At 35.8% G+C, this 20706-nt stretch overlaps 2 protein-coding genes across 2 annotated transcripts in view; both read left to right on the top strand.

Moving 5' to 3' along the window:
• Window positions 1-3461, top strand: part of sptbn5 (spectrin, beta, non-erythrocytic 5) — a 35426-nt gene extending 31965 nt beyond the window's left edge. Inside the window, exons 67-71 of the mRNA XM_067455195.1 lie at window positions 1135-1226; window positions 1331-1444; window positions 2580-2662; window positions 2750-2866; window positions 3087-3461. Of these exons, the coding sequence (XP_067311296.1) occupies window positions 1135-1226; window positions 1331-1444; window positions 2580-2662; window positions 2750-2866; window positions 3087-3232 (552 nt within the window). The 3' untranslated portion in view covers window positions 3233-3461. The remainder of the gene's footprint in view (window positions 1-1134; window positions 1227-1330; window positions 1445-2579; window positions 2663-2749; window positions 2867-3086) is intronic.
• Window positions 3462-7745: 4284 nt separating this feature from the next.
• foxg1a (forkhead box G1a) lies at window positions 7746-19995 on the top strand. The gene is made up of 2 exons (XM_067455197.1): window positions 7746-9252; window positions 19508-19995. The coding sequence occupies exon 1, from the start codon at window positions 7980-7982 to the stop codon at window positions 9228-9230; it is 1251 nt and encodes a 416-aa protein (XP_067311298.1). The 5' UTR covers window positions 7746-7979; the 3' UTR covers window positions 9231-9252; window positions 19508-19995.
• Window positions 19996-20706: the final 711 nt, after the last annotated feature.

Here is a 20706-nt window from a genome sequence, read left to right as displayed (position 1 = left end):
ACAGTGGATGTAATTTGCTTTTCCGGATCAGCAACTGAGTTGCGCGAATGTTTATCTGTTCGCTGCATTTCGGTGCCGACTGTTTCATAAACAAGGCCCAGCTCGACGCCGGATTTTCCCGATCGCCTAATGCTGAAGGATGGAGCAGTCCCAACGTTAGAACCGCAGGCTGTGAGTAAGACTGATTGAAATGTCTGTGTTTTTGCCTATGCTCATCAAGTAGCCCAAACATGATCACGTATAGTTAATTGATCAATGGAGCATGCGATGTGTAGTGCGTGTACATTTGTTTAGCTGGCCACTATATGTGTAACTTTATGTTTGTGTATTGTAAAAGCACTCCAAACAACAATACACAAAGATTGGGGAAATATGTTGAACTAAATAAGCGCGCTTCTTCATTCAAATGCGCTACTATTCCGTGTCTTTCTATGTAAACACTAACTTAACCTGCCGTGCAAAACCAGTCCGCTTACTGTCTACACAAACCACGCGTAAACACACAAACACACGTGCACAACTGCACTTCCCACATGTACACCTTCAAAGACAAAAATACGACGATATAATTCAAGTATAAATATGTAAATAACACAAGCCGCTAAGCATATTATATAGTTAGTGTATAACTGGTACCACATAGAGACGTCCTGCTCTAGTCGTTTTTGCTGCTGCTCCTGTTCAACTGCAGCCTCTGGGTCTGATTCCGGATCATAGATGTATGGCTGTATCTGATTAAAAGCCATATTTTTATTTTGAATAAAGTTTTTTCCCCGCTGTTAGGGATGACACAGCTTTACGACGCACTCGACTCAACACAATAGCAGCAGCGAGCACACGTCATTATTTAGCTCCGCTCACACGACACGCCCCCACCCGCTCTGCTTTTTTCGGAAAGACTCGGAACAGCGCATTTTTCTTATATAATTATAAAAAAAATAAAGACTTTTCGGAGATATGCAGGATGCAATGCTACTCTATAGGTACTCAAGATTGACATGACACTGACTGAAACTGAGTGTTTCACCCCCCCTTTAAGGTGCAATTAAGAGCCATTATATCAATTTAAGGAAATGTTATGGTGGGGGATTTTGTGGATTATTTTTCCTCTTTAATCCATGTCATTTATTACAGAATTGTACACGTTGGCCACCGATCCCTTTGGCAGGAGCAGTTTGTAAAAACAATCCTTACTACAGAAGAAAGGAGCACACATTCAAACTCATGTGAGTTGTGATTCATGCCACCTGCCGTGAAAAAGAAACATCTGCTCACATTTCAGATAAAAAAATAAAAAAAAATCTATAATCTGTTTCACTCTCTGGTTTAGGCTGTGTGATGGCAGTCAGTATCTGTTTGCCGCCTCATCTCAAGAAGAACAGCAAAAGTGGTTAAAGGAGCTTCAGAATTGCACAACTCCAACAATGTCTTCAGGCACTCCTGGGTAACATCATACAAACAAATATTCTAAACAAACACCTATGTAATGTGTGTAATTATTTTAATTTCAATTCATTTCAATGCTTTTGGGGGGTATAAAGACAAACATGTCGAGGTAATATCCTAATAAAGGATTTTTTTTTTTTAAGTCTAAAAAAATGTATGAAAACATTTGATTATTTAAAATATTTTAAAATGTAATTTACTCAAGTGATGGCAAAGCTGAATTTTCAGCATCAATACTTCAGAAATCGTTCTAATATGCTGATTTGCTGTTCAAGAAACATTTCTTATTATCAATGTTGAAAACATTTGTGCTGCTTAATATTTTTTATGGAAACTAATATTTTTATCAAACTATACTTTGATAAATAGAAATTGAAAAGTATTATTTGTGAAATGCTAAATTTTATTTTTGATCCATTGAATCCATTCTTGCTGAACAAAAGTATTACAGAAGTATTACAACAGTATTAAAGAGTAATCTCTTTCAAAAAATAAATAGATTACTGACCACAACATTTTAAAGTTTGGTAGTTTATACATTAAGAAAACTACTTCAACTGATAATCAATATCGGATAAACCTAAAATATACACATAATGCTATAAATAAGCATTCATGTATTCATGTAATGCATAAATGTAAACGTAAATAAAACTCAATGTGATGCAACAATCTGAAAGTATTGCTGTTAGCACACGCATACAAAATATATACAGAGAGGGGCTTTGCAGACCCTCATTACTGTTTCAAGGGCAATGCGTATCTTTTTAAAATAATTTGACCTTTTTATGACAACGCAAGGTTACTTTAGGGTTTGTCAAATAGGTCCAATCAAAAAATGTAATATTTATAAATCAATCATTCTTAATAGTGTACACTCACATATATTCAAGGTGTAAGGAAATATATTAATCTGTGTACTAGCTGGATATTAAACTGAAACTTTAGTTGATTTCCTGGGTTTTCAAAAGTGTATGAAACCAATACGAACAAAAAGTACATTTCTAAGATATTAATCTTAATTTGTCTTTGATCAGTTTACATATAATGTATCAGTTAATGAAAAAAATTGATTATCGGACAACAAGGTTTTCTCACATGCTCACACGACTGTCATGTTTGTCCCCACTCAGAATTAACACAGAGCAGTGTGAGTCTGTGCCAGCCGACACATCTGACACACAAGTCTCCATCACGAAGTCGAAACAGGAAAAGGGTGAGAGAACAAACAGAGCCTGAGTACTTCTGTGCGCTTACATGTGCCAATGTGTGTGCTTCTGCTTAACACTTTTCTATGGATCCGTATTAACAGAAGACGCCACAGAGAGCTGTGAGACAGAGAGAGAGCCACCACCAAAACCTCCCCACACTTATTACAACAAACACCGCTACCCTGACGGAGGAGAGAGCCAAGACTCAGGTGAGATCCCATAACTCCAAAGAGTCATTACTGAAGGCTAATTAGACTCTAGTATCAGAGCTTGGACTGCTGTTTAATCAGGAATGACTTTCAAAAGTTGGCTATTCAAAATGAAAATGGTTTAATGTTTAAGTGCTGGATAAAGATTAATTTGTCATGTAACATGTATAATCTCTCTGACTCTCATGAGACACATTTGCTGTGGGTGTTTTCTCTTCAGCGAGTGTAACCCAAAATGTAAGAAGTCTACAGAGAAACCAGCCTCCCCTGTTCGCCCCGCCTCCTCCACCACAATATGAGGCAGAGAATGGAGCCAGGGATAAGTCCAAAAGCAGGAGTGTGTTTTTGAAGTTGTTCAAAAAATAACGTTTTACATGATAGCAGATTTCACAGTTGTGGCAGTAGTTGACTTATTTTAAAGGCTATTCATATTTGAATCATACATGATTGTTATTATTATACTCTGATGGATTTGGTTTTCTTTCAAACTAATACTGCTGGTCTATTATAATTTTTTGTCATTGCAGATGTGGAATGACACCTCAAATAATTGTTTATAATGTGCAAAGATATGCAGTAAATAAGTGTTCAATGTTAAAATTTAGGATATGAAGAAATATATATATATATATATATATATATATATATATATATATATATATATATATATATATATATATATATATATATATATATATATATATATGTATGTGAATAAAAATCATGTGCTTAGCTCTGATTGTATTATATTTTAGGATTGTAGTGCTGATGAAGATGCATCCTGGGGGGTGGGTTCAGCAAAAGTAGGACAGAAAGTTTCATGGTTTATTGCCTTTAAGCACGATCATTAAGACATCAAACAATTGCCACAAGTGTCTTTATTCTACAAGAACATAAAAGCTGTGCTTACTGTTTTCAGAAAGTCTCTAATTATTACATTTAAATTATATTAAATAATATTATTTCAATAACCCCCCCTCAATTTTTTTTTTAAATTAATTAATAATAATAATAAAATAAATAAATAAATGAATGAATAACATAAAATAAAATAAAATAAAATAAAATAAAATAAAAAATACACCTGGGTTGATAGTATAAAGCTTTGATCTGCTCCATCATGAATTTATCACACATTTCTGGTACCACTACATAATTTACCCTATATACACAATAAGATCATATACATTACGATTTACATTACTGGTCTTGTGGCTTCATAATGAATATATTAACCACATGATGGCGCTACAGACTATGAAACGTATGAAACATAAGCCATCGTGTAGGCTGTGTTTAAACATTTTATCTTTTCAGTGATAATTTTGAAAAACGTGACCCACCTATTTTACATTTAGGTACAGTAAAAAGATAAAAATAGGCTATAGTACAAGATATTTAAAACCTTAAACTGTATTTGTATTGTATATGTATTGTATTTCTAACAAACTTGTATTATTAGTTATGATGTATAGCCTATATTGTGCAACAATAATGCATTAATAAAGTGATATGATTATGCACGGTTTCATGTTTATTGACACCGAAAACTTGGTGAACTTAATTTTGTAGTAGTATTTGGCAACAGCACAATAGCATTATACGAATAAATGCACCGCGGGTTATTTTTTTATTGATATATCCTATTATATATATTTATATATTTTTTTGTTTTGTTTTGTTTTTGTTTTGTTTTGTTTTTTGTTTAGTTTTGTCTCTCAGAACGGCACAATCTACAAAAAGTAGCAGGCAATATACTTTAGCTAAAGCCTACAAACTTGTAGTAGGATACAAGATTGCACAAAAAAGCATTTATGAGTTTTGTTGGCGTTGTCAAAACTTAATTCACCACAAGATTTCATTTATGATTATTTGTCATTTAACGTTACTTATTAATCTGAAGCTTTGTACATTTTGTAGTACAAGTATAAAAAGTACAAAGGACAATGTGGAAATGTATGGTTATAATAATAAAAAAAATAGTTTTTTTTCCCCGAGATCTCTGGAGGAAATCTAAGCGCGTAAGAGATTTTCTCGCGTCGCTAGAGGGCGTCCTAATATAGACACACGCTGAGCTTTTAACAGACAGGTTTGAGTTTGTCCAGGATTACCTCCCTGTTTATCAGTTCTCATTTCAACACAGGCGTTTGTTTGTCGAGGTAAGTGACAACTGTGTTTGTTTGAGCGACGTGTTCATAAACATTTAAGTCATTTTTAGGAAGAACACATCACTGCGCAAAAATAACTTTATCAGCCTATTGTCATTAAAACAAACGCACTGCTGCTGCTGCTGCTGGTAAAAGATGGAGGTGATGTCAAAGCCCAAATCAATTATTTGGTGATGATAATTTCATTAAATATTACGCAAAATATATTTTATACATATTTAATACTTAGCCTTTATACAACCTTCACTTTACACTGATGTATGCATGCATATCAATCAGCCTAATTAAATGACCGATTCATAGGCTTATTTTTAGACAATTTATAAAAGTAAATCAAATGCAACAATGTCCCACGTGTAGGCTAAATACTTTGGATAATAATATTAGTCTCGGGTCTGTACCTGTTGTTAATGTCCCATCGCAAACTAAACGTCACTTTGCAGTGACGGCGAAAGGCTTGTGCTTGATATTCACTAAACAATAAATAAATAGTTCTATATTGTGCCATTAAAGCAGGTTATGCACTTGTTTAAAGAAAAAAAAAGTTAACTAATCAAATGAAAGAAGTTTGAAAATTATGCATTCACATACGTCTAATTAGACTACTTTGGTCTAGGCGGTTTTTTTTTTTTAATTTTTTAATTTTGATTTTTTTTTTTTTTTGCCTTTGGGAATATATATTTTTGCACCTCTGGTCAGACGATGACGATGAAACATTAGCATCTTGTTTGTTGAAGGTGCCATTTATAAAACAGCATAACATGATGATCCGCTTAAAATGTTATTTTCCCTTCGGCTTGGAAGGGTCAGTAGCTTTATCAAAGTGCATTAAAAGTAACAAATGTGTTGTGCATTGATAGAAATAGTTTGAAATATGCAGTAGCCTATAGCCTGTTATATTGCCGGCTGTGCGTTTATAGTGTCAGATTTTTGTGTGTTTTGTTGTGTGCAATGAAACAAATATAATTAACAAACACGTCAGGTCGCCCAATAATCCTGATTCAACTGTTCATTTTGAAGTGAAATTATATAGTGGTGTGTGTTAATGCATTTGGGGTATTCAATAATAAACAATAAAAGTTTGAGAAAATACATCATTTTGTGTTCTTATTACACAATATTTGTGATAAAATAGGCTAAATTAGTAAAGACAATTTTAGCGTAATTGTATTTATTTAAATGTTTATTTAAAACTATGTTAATATGCAGGCCTGCCTTTGAATTTATTATCAGAATTCCACCTTGTGGGAATCCAGTACGTTTGTTTGTGTGTTTGTTTGTTTGTTTGTTTGCGTGTCTCTGTGTACGATTTGTTTGCACATGTGAATGCGTGTGTGCCGTGCGTGTGTCTGTTGTTCAGTCAACCCCCCTGCAATGTCCCCAGCACAAATACACACATATCAGCCCTTCCATTAGAGAAACCCCAACCGTAAATATAAAGCAACTAATTGATGTCGGCATCCGTGAGGTTATTTTTGCGTCCTAATGAGATATATTTTATTTATGTATTTTTTTAATTGATTTATATTATATTATAAGCTTATGATTATTTAAAAACAATGACGTATTGTTGGTCTTTTCTTAATTTCTAATATATATATATATATATATATATATATATATATATATATATATATATATATATATATATATATATATATATATATATATATATATATATATATATAGCTATCCTGGGGCCTTGCTCCTATTTTGTGTGTTGGGAGCTCCCTTTTGTGTCTCAATCTATCCTCTATACAAACAGACTATATATTTCTTTCACTTATGCGAGAAGTTTGTATGTGGACATTTGTGATCATACTGATCATCACTGTTATTGATTTTTGTACGCTTGGTTAATAAGTATAGAAAATCTGCATGCATTTGGTTTATTACATTAAATGAATAACCTATAAACACACCCATAAATAAATTATTTAATAAATACTAGCTTTATTAACCTACTAGCATTATTATTATTATTATTATTATTATTATTATTATTATTATTATTATTATTATTATTATTAAAAGTAAAACTTGTATTGTGTTAGATCTTGTTATTTTTGGTTCCGGTGTTGTTGTTCATAGTTATAGCATGATTATTAACATGCGCTATGAATAAAGATGCTTATAGCGTCTTACTATGTTGATGAACGTCGTAACAGCGTTTATGTTTAAACACGATCACATAAACGTAGGCTATATCTACGGACTTGATTCTTTAAGAAAGTATTTTAAAATGTGATAGGCTATCTACACGAGAACGAATAACGGCGTTGATAAATATAGCCTATCGTTGTCAGAAATTACACGCAACGCAAATGCTACAAATATAGGCTAATGTCGCTCTTCAGCGAGTATTATCGTCAAATGTTATTTGTGCAATATAGCTCCATGTAGGTTGTATTAAAAAGGCATACATTTCCGATACAGGAAGTAGTACCTGTTTTCTGTGGCTACCTTTGAGTCCCTTTTGTTTTTCCCCCTGCGGTATGAAAACAAATTGAGGACGCATGGATATGTTGAAACAGCACTCTACAATTATCAAAAAAAATTGATTGAGGTTATGTGGTCTGTTTTCTTGGTAGGAGTTTGCTTGGGGAAATGAAAGCCATTGTTGACTAGGCATGAGCATTGGTGGATCTTGTGTATCCTTACGCACTGGAGCAGGCGCTAAGAACTGCTCAATGATTGGCTGCGCGGTTAATACTTATGCTGCTGTGGTTGGCTGCAGTCTCTAAAAAGGTTCAAGCTATTTTTTTTACAGCTTAGTGTCTGTGGCTCCGTAATTAATTGTAGCTAGCTGTCTCATATCGACGTGTTTTTAAGGAACATGAAATAGTTCTTGTGTTTTTTAATTAGAGGAGTTGCCAGAGCAAGAGATTTAAAGTCCAACTGCTGCTACTGCTGCTGCTGGTTGTTGCTACTCTATCTTACTTGTGATGTTGGATATGGGAGAAAGGAAAGAAGTCAAAATGATTCCTAAATCATCGTTCAGTATAAACAGTCTGGTTCCCGAAGCCGTCCAAAGCGACAACCACCACCACCAACAACACCACCACCACAGAGCGGTTCACGAGGAAGAAGAGAAAACTCCTTTACCTGCCCAAGCGCAGGAGCAAAAGTCGGAGAACACTTGCGCTAAAAGTGACAATTCATCCCACGACTCCTCTTGCACGGACGAGAAGGAGAAGCAGGAAGAGAAACGGGACTCGAAAGAAGGCGAAGGAGGCAAAGACGGCGACAAGAAAAACGGCAAGTACGAGAAACCACCTTTTAGCTACAACGCTTTGATTATGATGGCCATTCGGCAGAGTCCGGAGAAGCGATTAACCCTTAACGGCATTTACGAGTTCATTATGAAAAATTTCCCGTACTACCGGGAGAACAAGCAGGGATGGCAGAATTCCATCAGACACAACTTGAGTTTGAACAAGTGTTTTGTCAAAGTGCCCCGGCATTACGATGACCCCGGGAAGGGGAACTACTGGATGCTTGACCCCTCCAGTGACGACGTGTTCATTGGTGGCACGACGGGCAAACTTCGGCGGAGATCGACCACTTCTAGGGCAAAGCTGGCGTTTAAAAGGGGCGCGAGGCTTACTTCCACCGGACTGACATTTATGGATAGAGCTGGCTCTTTATATTGGCCCATGTCGCCGTTCCTCTCACTCCACCATCCGAGGGCGAGCAGCGCGTTGAGTTACAACGGCACGTCGTCGGCTTACCCTAGTCACCCAATGTCCTATAGCACTATGTTGACTCAAAACAGTTTGGGGAACAATCACTCTTTCCCGGCCTCCAATGGCTTGAGTGTTGACAGACTCGTGAATGGAGAGATTCCGTACGCCACACACCACCTCACAGCGGCCGCTTTGGCCGCCTCAGTGCCATGTGGGCTCTCCGTGCCCTGCTCCGGGACGTACTCTTTGAATCCGTGCTCAGTTAACCTGCTCGCGGGCCAGACCAGTTATTTCTTCCCCCACGTGCCTCACCCATCCATGACCTCCCAGAGCAGCACGTCCATGAGCTCCCGAGCCGCCTCTTCCTCCTCCCCGCAAACGGCCTCCTCTCTCTCGTGTGACTCCTTAAGGCCTTCCCTACCCAGTTTTTCCTCCGGTCTTTCGAGCGGACTTTCTGACTACTTCACACATCAGAATCAAGGGTCAACATCAAATCCACTTATACACTAACTAGCATCCACAGGATCAGACTGTAAGTGAACATTTTACACCAATTTACACTGTAATATATATAAATGAAAAAATTAAGGAGAATGAACGGACAATGCAAGCCGAATTCCAGGTATTTTGTATTATTATTATTATTATTATTATTCATTTAATTTCTGACTGTATACAAACGTCAAGTGTCGCGGAACTGTTTATTATTCCACTGTCAGCAACGTGCAATGTGACCAGAGTTTAAAAGGATAAAACGTAGGGTTTTTTTCTTTCTGGAAAGGCATTATGATTACTTTAGAATGTTTATTTAAATAGTGGTTGCAGTTTTGTCTATTTTTAAATGTTAAAATATCTAATACATTACAGAACAACCTCCAGTCATCATGTTTGCAGTATTATCACGTGTCATGAGCGCACTGGTGAGATTTTTCAAAAATTAACACAAAGTTTTATTTTCATTTTTAAATAAATATGTTCTATAAGTGCACAATGCCCGTTCAAATCCGTGGCTCCTTGTTGTTTTGTTCATTTAATAATACAGACTGAATAGTACATCTATAGTGCATTTTATACATATATTAACAACACAGTTTCTTTGTAGACCAAAGAATGGTTATCAAACATAAACATATAGTTTTTTTTCAGTATTCATAATTTTACAGACAGTTCTGAAGGGGACAGACGTAATGAATGCTTTTAGCTTGTGTTTGCATATTTACTGTATGTGGTCACCACCATGCAGGTCACATTCTTTTTGTAATTAGTGAAATGTCAATACCTGTTGTAATTATAGGTTATAACTTTGCGAACGTGTAACCCGTGTTGAGTAAATGCCTCATAAAATATTGAGTGATTGTTTATGTCGTCTTTAAATTCCATGGTTGTGATTTTGTGGTCTTATGCCCGTGTTTGTCGCTTAAACTGTTAACCGAACAAAATAAAAAAGTAGGCTAAGTACATTTGTTACGAACATTTTGTCTTTTTTTAAGAACTAGTAGCTACCTGAGAATTTAGCTACTAAACAGTGTGTTTAATAAAACATTTAAGCGACAGTTTGCGGGTATCTGAAGGCCTAGGCCTGCAGTGTGTTACAAACATACATTTTTTTTTTTTAGGAAAGGGGGACAAAAACAAGACACAAAAAATATTTGGGCTCCTTGCTGCTTTAGCTAAGATTAAAAAAAGCAAAAGCAAAAAGCAAATAATGGCAAGCGATATATTATTAGTAGATAGTGGCCTATATTCCTATCGCAGGCCTAACAACCCGACCTGTATAATGTGCCTGACGAATTCTTCCATTTCTTTGGGTTATTCTACGCTATATTGTTCTGAAATATTTTGCTATAGCTTACTACACGTTTATTACATGCGCCTTCTGGTTGTAGGCCATATGAGCCATGCATAACGCCTGATAATCACTATCAGCTCTTGTTCTCCGCCAACAATACAGTCATTAGTTGCAATAGTACAGAGTAACAACTTATCTTTCAACACTTAAAGTCCAATTATTTGTTCACGTTTTTAAAAGAGACGTTGTGCTAATGTGCACAACCGTAATGCAATAACCTCTGTGCCTTATACAATAGACCGGTGGAACTCAATATCTCCTCGAAAGATGCTATCGCTCAAATGTTAAACGGGGTGACCACTCAAAAACAAAAGCAAAAAAGCAGAGGTCAAAATTAGAAACAGATTTTTTTTTCTAGTTGAAATGCAAAAGTAGCCTATAAATTTAATATAACGCTAATTCAGCTACCTTAGTGCACTTGCTGAGATGTTTTTTTTAATGGAGCTATATTCTGCCCTCGTTCTCTGTTATTTATACGAGCATAACCATTTACATAAATGCTAAATAATTATAAGGATTTAAATACAGTACATTTTAATGTTATTTTAACCTACATTATATTTTTTGTATGTTCTGTACATCAAAAAAAAAAAAAAAAAGAGCTTGCGTCATGCGGCGGATGTTCTACTACGTTTAGTAGTATCATGAACAAAGCTTTTTTTTTCAGTGGGAATCAGTGACAGCGAAATAATGATCTTTGGGCAGTGATTGTTTGTTCTGAGCTTGTTTAATTGGTTTGCATCTGCTTCCGGCCAACAGCGTGAGTTTTCAACACAAAGATTTGCGATCAATCTGAAGCAGAAACGAGGCCTAACATCGCACCAATAATTGGAATCTGCAAGGGAATTATTTTCGGTTCGACGCTGTGTGGACCCAAATTTAAGACGAAACTGTGTATCGAATTGTACAGAGGTTTATGCAGATTTAATGAAGCAATGCACTTGAAATAATAGTTATTTTTTTCCCTTTGTGTCTTTTGATAAGATCTTGTAAGCAGGGTTTAGTCTCAGGCTACACAAAAGGCGTGGTTTTTGCTTATTACCCCGAGGCAAAGGGAGACTGTAGGCTAAGGGGGAACCGGGGACAGCCCGCGAGCACATCATCATCATCATCGTAATATCGCAGTATCCTAGAATTAATGCATTCAACGAAATCGCAAATACAATAGAAAATGACAACATTAACAAAAGGAATACTGCAATGCATTTTCCACAATGCATGTGGTTTAGCGTACTAGCCTACATTGTAAAATAAAACTAATAATAACACTGATTGAATATAAAGCATTTTGCTCTGTTAATGAAATGACTGAAAAAATTATTTAAGCTCTATGACCAAAAGCGTTTGAAAAGTGCTAGTAGGCTATCTGCATCCGATCATATATTCCATTTCATTATCTTACGTGTGACTTACGTGTGGCTCGTGCTTAAATATTCCATTTGCTGTTTGCACATTACATGTATAAAAAAGAAGGGGGGGAAATCCTTCATTGGCTCCTAATTTTACTGCTTTGTACCCTATTGGTTGTCTTATAAAATGTCACCACAGTCCTATGAAGAGGCCAAGATAGAATATGTGATTAAAAACGGTGTTATAATGGTCATTCCCTCTGGCCAATCGACGGATAATGGTGTGGTAAAACTAAGCTTTAACGAAGCTGATCCCACTCTGAACCTTTAAAATACTTGTAAAATCCAAAGGACGCTTCCTCTCTTAAAGTAATATGAGCCATACGAGCCAGACAGAGTGAGGGCGCTAGAATGACGCCGAACTGAAGTGACATTAACTTCATATCTTTGCAAAATACATGGCCTCTTGTAAACTTAGTTTTGCCTGTGGCAAGACGAACTGTAATATCATTTACAAGCTGTTAACCCCCCCTCCCCTCCCCAAGCAATAATGCAGAAATTCGCTCCAAATAAACCACTTAACAGCCTTAATATTTTATAAAATTTTTATGATGTGAATGTTTTAGTTATTATTATTAGCCTATTATTATTATTATTATTATTATTAATATCATTATTATTATTATTGTACATTAATAAAAACAGTTAGCCTACATCAGAACCTCCTTTAACGCTGTTAGGCTATTTTTAACAAAATTAAGTATAAAATAATTTTCTAAAAAAAACAACAACAAAAAAAAAAACCTTTTGTCAGAACAATGAGTACAAATGGGCTATCATGTCCTACAGTTTTATGTTTTTTTTTCTTCACACACATACACAAAATACTTTCCTAAGCAATAGAAAACAAGGTTTACTTGCTATTACACCAAGTAGCCTAGGCTAATCTTCTTTGTCTTTGGGTCAACAGTCTGTTTCTGGAAGAGGGTTTGGTATTCCCCGGTCTATACTGTAGTGAAATATTTGCTATAGTGAAAGAAAACATTCGACAGATCGTGAATAATCGTTTTAATGAGTGTGTGTAAAGCTCCCGACTTAGTGAAGGGAGCTGTCGGGTTAAACAAACAACTTGTATCATTGATGAAATTGGATTGCTTGAAAGCGAAATGTAATTCTTCTCATTCATGGTCTTTACGAAAATGTGCATTTTAAAAACAAAATTCGATTTATTCCAGATACTGTGTTATAATTTTATGAAAAGAATCATAAAGTCATAAAAACCATACATTTTTTATAGCCTAACAAAACACACGTAGCGACAATAGTAGCTATAAATTATATCATTATTCTTCTTTTAACAAAATTCTCTATTATTGTTGATTTTAAAAAAAGTAGTCCACTTTTCTTTTCTTTTTTTTACCAATGAATTATTACCAGACTAATGCTTTTAGTGTTTCTTTGGTTAAAAAAAAACAAAAAAAACCAACAACTTTTGTTTGACTTATTGTGAGATTTAAAAGCAATATCACTCTTATTTAAATCCTTGTATGAACTTTGGTCTTAATGTCGTCCTGTTTTACTACCGTTTTTAACCACAACGGAGTGTCCACCGAGAGACCTTTTGTCTTCTGGGTCCTATGGAAGTTAACCCCAATGGAATAAGCTACCAAAAATAAGATGCGCCATATATAGCCTAGGTAAATAAAATAATTAAACGTTTCATTTTTCTTTCTTTCTTGTTAAAGTTTGATTTCTATAAAGTAGATTTCTATAGTCACCCCAGTTATCCGTTATTTGTACCCATATTTCCCCATCTTGTCTCTCTCTTCCAAATTACGCGTGCTAGTGACCATGAATACATTTCTCAATTCATGACTTTAAATAAATAATAATTCTGCCAATATTTTGGATTGCTTTCTCATATTATCCTAAATAATGTAAATACACTATTGCAAAATAGCACTGTAAAACGGGAGAAATAAAGCAATTCAACTAAAGCGTGCGCGGTCATTTCACTGCATGTGCTGCAGCCTACAGCGTTTGATGACTAATACGTTTTTGTCTGTTAAGACACTATTTGTTTATTTATTTATTGAATCATTTCGTCACAGATTTGCTGGTAGCCTACTGTTAAAACAGCGCAAGGCCATAACTGTAGTGTTTCGTATATCATGCACTGAACAAATACTGAATATCTTTATGAACTTGGCTGAAAATTGGATCTACATTTTCAATCGAATTCTAAATTATTATTATTATTAATATAAATTGTAATATTTTGAGCATTAGTATCGTTTGTTCAGTCTTATAACATTCCCCAATGCCATTTTTGGAGAGTTGTGTGACACATAAAAGACATGCGCTAAACCAATATGTTTAGTCTGGTGTATTTAGTCACAAGAAGGAAACACCACCTGGGATGCATGATGCATAATATCATTCATTCAGGCTAATGGACCATATATATATATATATATATATATATATATATATATATATATATATATATATGGAGAGAGAGAGAGAGAGAGAGAGAGAGAGAGAGAGAGAGAGAGTGAGAGAGAATGTTTTAAGTTGTTTTAAGTAAATTATTATTATTAATTATAATACTGCAAATAGGCAAATATTATTTTACCACCGTTGTTTTGACATTTTTATTATTTACAGCTGTTTTATTTAGGCTTAAACGTTACCAACAGGTGCCAAAATTCTTCTTGTTACCTGACATCACTCCTTCACTTGTAAAGCACTATCTATCAAAAGCAGCCTCGAGACAATGCGTGGAATCACAGCCTTCGTGATATCAAATTGCAAACTCCCAATGCGGGTTGGGTGTCCGAAACGGAACCAACAGGCTCACAAAAAGGGCTGCTGCCTGATTGTAATGAATTCTTGCTCGCGCCTCTCAAACGTCTGATAGATTAATGCAACAAGCTCTTATTTGTGATGTCACATCCGTGTGAGTTTCTTGTTAAACTAGTCATTATTTTCAAGGTTTGGGCTGTCTTTTTTTCTGTGGGCATAGGCTATGTGTGACATAACGTTCATATAGGCTTCCTAAATATTGTAAATGTTGTGAATTTTAATGCCACAACTACATACAACCTTCGTGTAGGCTATTGATTTAGCTACTTTATCTTCGGTTACATACGAACATATTCCAAAAGTATTTGCAGGTACAAAAAATTATATGTTTTGTAGGCTTTTTGGTTGTAGGCTAATTTAGAGATTTTACAAGTGCCAATTTCTGTTCTTTTTTCATTTATTTTTTTATTATATATTTTTAAACCAAATGGAATTATGGAGAAACATACAGAAATAACGAATATAATGTTGTGAAAACAAAAAGTATGTCAATTATTTGTTAACAGGGCAAAATAAATAATAATAGGCTAATAATAATAATAATAATAATAATAATGTTGCACCATGAGAAGGTTCCAATTTCAAAATAAATCAAATTTGAGTCTGACAAAATCAAGAAAGAAAGAAAGAAAAAGAAAGAACCGTTCACTGTCAGTTTGGCCAATCAAGCAGAGATGCATCTATCGTTTCCTTCGACTTCCGCCTGCGGCCCGATGGAGACAGCACGATGTGGTGTCCTGAAAGACCATATCTGAAAGCAATATGTATATCAATACGTATCACAAAACATGTTTATTATTATTTGAATATGCCCACACACATATTTTTAGACAAACAAACACCGGAGAAGTTATGCAGGTTAGTCTATCCGTTGGAGGCGGAGGAGGCCCAGAGAAGGATGGGCCTGGCCTTTAAACGGTCCCATCGTAAACACGCGTATAGGTTGAAAAGCCATGCTGTGCTCACTGTTTACAGATTATTTCACACAATCTATTCCTATACATTCTTGAATTATTTCGACCAACTAATTCGACCGGTTCTTCTAGAAGAGAATGAAGATATTTCCCTATTCCGTCTTTTGGGGTGAGGCAGGTTGTCTGTCAGTGAGGTATAGGCGACAGTCTGTCTACAAGCCGTAAGCTGATCTGCAGAGTGCTAGAGGAAAACGGGCAAGATTCCTGGCCTGCAAGCCGAGATATTGATCTACCTCAGCCACCTAAACAAAGCCTCACCTGTTTCCCTTGTCCATACTTTATTTTATGCAGTCTAATGCTTGTTTTGTTTGACATTTCTTTTATTTCCATGGATCCGAACTTTGATACACTTTTGGGAGTACTACATAAACACTGTGTTGTACCTGAACATCCAGATCTCACCAGCAGCATTAGAGACCACCCTTCTCTCCCGGAGCAGAAAATTACTCCCCGTTGTCTTTACGGTTAGGCCAGAAAAGAAAAGTTTTCATTCAGCGGCGCAGTGTCCAATAACATCCAACGTGAGATAAAACTAATTACTCCATTATGCCTCTAGAGTTAATGTTTCATAAATTGGATCCACTAAAAGCTCCTTTATTATTTATAAGGCTTCGCTTTGGGCTGCTTGTTAAACATATCAAGATTACTTTCTGATCTTGTACAACTATTCGTCTGCAATGGTGTCGCACAGATTCATTCATACAGCCCTGCATGCGCCCACCTCTTTTATCAGTATGCCTTGAACACGGCGCTGCCGCTGACAGACAGCCAACTTAACCAGAGAGGAAAACGTTGCCTCGGCTAATTTCATTCCTTTGTTCATTTCGGATGCAAATGCATGCGGATTTGTTAGAGCCATAATATTTTACAACATTTGCGAGAGCGAGATTGTTTTTTTTAAACCACACATAGACTTATAAATCGGAACAAACAGGTGCCAAAGCCCCGTGGCATGCGGCGCATGCTTTGACATCTTACGTGATGGTGAATAAATATTAACATAAACGTCACACGAATTAGAGAGTGATACAGAGTACAGAGTGTGAGACTATATCCTGCCTAGTTGTGAAAAATCATAATTTAAAGAGTTTACATCCGATTCGTGAAACTGTCGATTGTCCTAGCGATCAAACAGCGCAGATGGCTACCATAAAAAATGCTCTCGGTTGGTTATTTTTAAATGACTTATGTATTTGACGCTAATTACATTTCACAAACAAACATGTAAACAGCAAACTTGTGTACTTTTGCACTTGCTGTCGTTTGTCTTCATTAAAGCTATAAAGGCTCTTTGATGGTTCCTCAAAGAACCTTTAACATCCATGGAACCCTTCAATTGGACAACAGGTTCTTTAGAATTTTACAATGTTCTTCACACTAAGAAGTTCTTTGAGGAGCCGAAAAAGGGTTTTTTTTTGGCACTGATGCTGAAACGCCTATTTGGAACCTTTTTTAAGAGTGAGACCCTGATTGAATGCTATATGCAAAATGTGGTGGCTGTAACACTGCTCTTGATGATCATCCTTACACCTGTGAAATATATGAATGGACAATACTCTAAATGGTGGCTGTGGCATCATTCCAAAGATAGCGGGTAGATGTGGGCCATCCGTGCCCATCTTATCAGTGCATCGCTTTCTGAGGAGGGGACTCTTTTTACTGATAAAAATGGTCCCTTACAGCCAGACTTTGGCTGCTCAACAAACAAGGCAAACTTCTCTATTGCCAGCCTGCAGGAGATTGTATACAGGAAGATGTGTTAAAATGTCTGATTGTTTGAGAATGTTACAGAGACAGGCCCAAAGGATTTGGGCACAAGGACTTGAGATGAGGTTGCAAACCATTGGTGCTCTAATTTGTGAGGCATTGTTGACTAAGATCAAGGTAGGACGGATTGGGAGGAAAGATGCGGAGATCTGAGGGAGCATGCGTGTCTATATAGCTAGCTGAGCACACAGTGCTATCAACTACAAACTGGGGGTCTGTGGGTTTGACTCCCCAGTGGGGCACCAGAGAGAATGAATGGATAACAGAAGGGTCCTAGTGTATAGTACTGCCGTTGTGCACCTGAGCAAAGCACTTAACCCCAAGTTGAGTGCTGCATCATGTTACTCTGGTCCCCTTAACCCCTCCTCCATCCAGGGCACCGACGCAAAAGAGAAACTGTTCTCTAAGAGTTTTCCCAGGTTAAATAAAGGTATAAGGGGGAAATGGGAGTATTGATATTGTGAGAAAATCTGGCTGTTTGCTTTGAGGTGCAAGAGATATTCTTTTGAAGAAACAATAATGCCAGTATCGAGTGCTGTGAGGTTCTTAAACACTGAGTAAATAAGGATTTTGTGATTTTTTTTTTTTTGTACCACAAAAATGATGTCCTTCATTTTAAGTTGAACTTTACATATAAAAAAAGTATATACAGGTAAATTGTGACATATGAAGTTTTGAAGATTCATATAAATCATGTTCTCCAAATGCTTGAGTTTGAGGACTTAAGAGTCTGGGAGGAAATAAGGGTGTTTAAGGTGCCTCCTATTGACCTCAACTCTGTCCCTCTGATGCTTTGTGCACAAGCCCGTGACACATTGAATAGTTTTCACTATTCATACTCGTCAGAGTGACCGCACTTCAAGGAGGACCAGATGAAGGGAAGGAGACAGAGAAAAAGAAGGAAAAGAGATTAAGTCACGTATTATTTTGACGTGACTATAAAGATGGTGCAGGTGGCATGCGGTCATCTACTGAACACGAATGTGGAATTTAGTATTAGCAAGTAAAAGATAGTTACATTTCAGTATAACCAGACATGCAAAACGACAAGTGTATTCTATGCAGAAATATTAAATATTGGCTAGAGAGATGATAATGTAGGTAAAATTGTGGTCAGAAAGAGTGAAGATGCTTTAACGTAGCATCATGTTAAATATTATTGGTATCCTTGGCAAAAAATTCTTGTGCATCCTTAGAAGTCATCATCACAAGTAAAACTGATGGAGAATAACGATCACTATTACTGGCTTAATGTTCAGTGAGAATTTACAATGTTATTTTATAATACAAAGCAGAGCTGCCTTTTGAAAAGTTGGAGATGGCTTTCATATATGCTATTTGTTGCTTGCTGACAGAAAACAGATTTTCCATCAAAATAATGAAGAGGAAAGAGAGTGAATGTCTTTTTTATTGAAAGAATATATTTACACGTGGACAGAATAATGGCAAAAATAAACAAATGTTCTTTTGCTCTTATTTTGCCATTATAAATGTATTTAATTTATCAATCCCTCAATCATACCGTATATGACTACAAATGTATTTTATTTTGCTCTTTACATGCATGTCGCATTAATAAAATATTTCTTTATAACAGAATTCAAAATGTTTTGTGTATTTTAATAAATTCCTAATTGAATTTAAATTGTTTTGACGTGTACTTACATTATGATCTTTATTTGAAATGTACAGGTGTTAAAGATGTTTTGCTGTGCTCTGTATTTGCTATATTCAGTATGCGCTCAGTATCATTTTAGCAGCATATGTTTTTCTTAGCGTTTTTTAAATTATTATTTTTTATATAAGATAAATTTAGCTTTATTACTGTTATATTGCCTTATGATGAATGATCTGGCATCTGTTAGTGTTACTGTGTCACCATTTCTCTTAGTGCCAAAGAGACAGGGGAAGGGGGGGCAGAGGGATGTGCATAAATTGAAAAGAGAAATAACAGTCTTAAATTTGTCATTGTCTTCCTCCTAGATGTCTGGCAGTGTGTGCTGCAGTAGCCTGAATCCACCCTGTGATGCGTTACTCACCCATGCTGAGAATGTTTACAGTTGTAATCAAGGTCCATGTAACTTGTTTGTGAAATGTTTTGCCTTTATGTTTTAGAGGTGCTATACAATTTGCAAATAGTAGGGCATGAAGTCACAGTTTGATTAAATTGCTGTCAGTACAAAAAGGAAAGAAAAAGAAAACAGAAGCATTGTACAAATCCAAGACTATTATTTTGCATTTCCTTTTTCTCTCTTTAGACAACCTTTATTAATTTAAATGAGATAGAAAAGAAAACCTTGGCATTGTGCAACAATTTGCTTTGCATATGAAGATCTGTATATTTTCTATATTTTACAAGCAATGTTTTGTGACATTTTGTTTGTTGTCAAGACAGTATTCCTCTGTTGCTAATGTTTTTGCTGTAAAGAAGGAAACATGCTGATCTACTGTGACCCAGTAAATTGTTACTTTGGGAGATAAAAACATATCTGTTGTCATTGATTCCTTTGGGGAGAGAAACCTTTGCATGGCCAATGACTGAAGCTTCTTTTGTATTACCTGAAATGTTTCCCAACATTTGGCCAGTTTGCTGACAGAAGTGAGACTGATGCATAAATAATATCATATTTGTGTTTGACAGCTTGTAAACTTAAGGAAACCTTGAACAAAGGTCTCCATAGATACACACACACACACACACACACACACACACACATGCACGCACGCACGGGTAGATGCAATGGACCAGTGTCACAGCAGCTATTTTAATGAGAGCTCTCATGCATTTATTTTAAAAAGATTTAAAAAAATAAACATGTATCAGGCCATGACACATTTCCCTCATGCGACGTGAGAGGTTTAAGCTTGCACACTTTCAACACCCAAAGGCTTTACTCACTGTAGACATTACAGATCTCCAGAGATATCATCTTGAGGGTGTCTTTTATTGTCTACAGTTTTGAAAGTAAACAACACATGTCTCATTCAAAGAGAACTAATACATCATGGAGGAGATAATGAGGGCTTTTCGTTGTTTTCTTAGGTGAGAAAACATCATAATGGAAAAGTGTGAAAAACATGCCTCCAAATGTATATATATATATATATATATATGGACCAGTACCCATTTAAACAAATTAATAGGAACAATGTATTTTTGTGTACTGCAAAACACTTTTCCT

The sequence above is a fragment of the Pseudorasbora parva genome, chromosome 10 (genome assembly GCF_024679245.1).
Source record: "Pseudorasbora parva isolate DD20220531a chromosome 10, ASM2467924v1, whole genome shotgun sequence".
Classification (NCBI taxonomy): Eukaryota; Metazoa; Chordata; class Actinopteri; order Cypriniformes; family Gobionidae; genus Pseudorasbora; species Pseudorasbora parva.
This window is presented reverse-complemented; position numbering and strand designations above follow the sequence as displayed.

What these genes read in the sequence shown, in the direction of transcription:
- foxg1a (XM_067455197.1), top strand. Translation starts at nt 7,980, where the DNA reads ATGTTGGATATGGGAGAAAGGAAAGAAGTCAAAATGATTCCTAAATCA.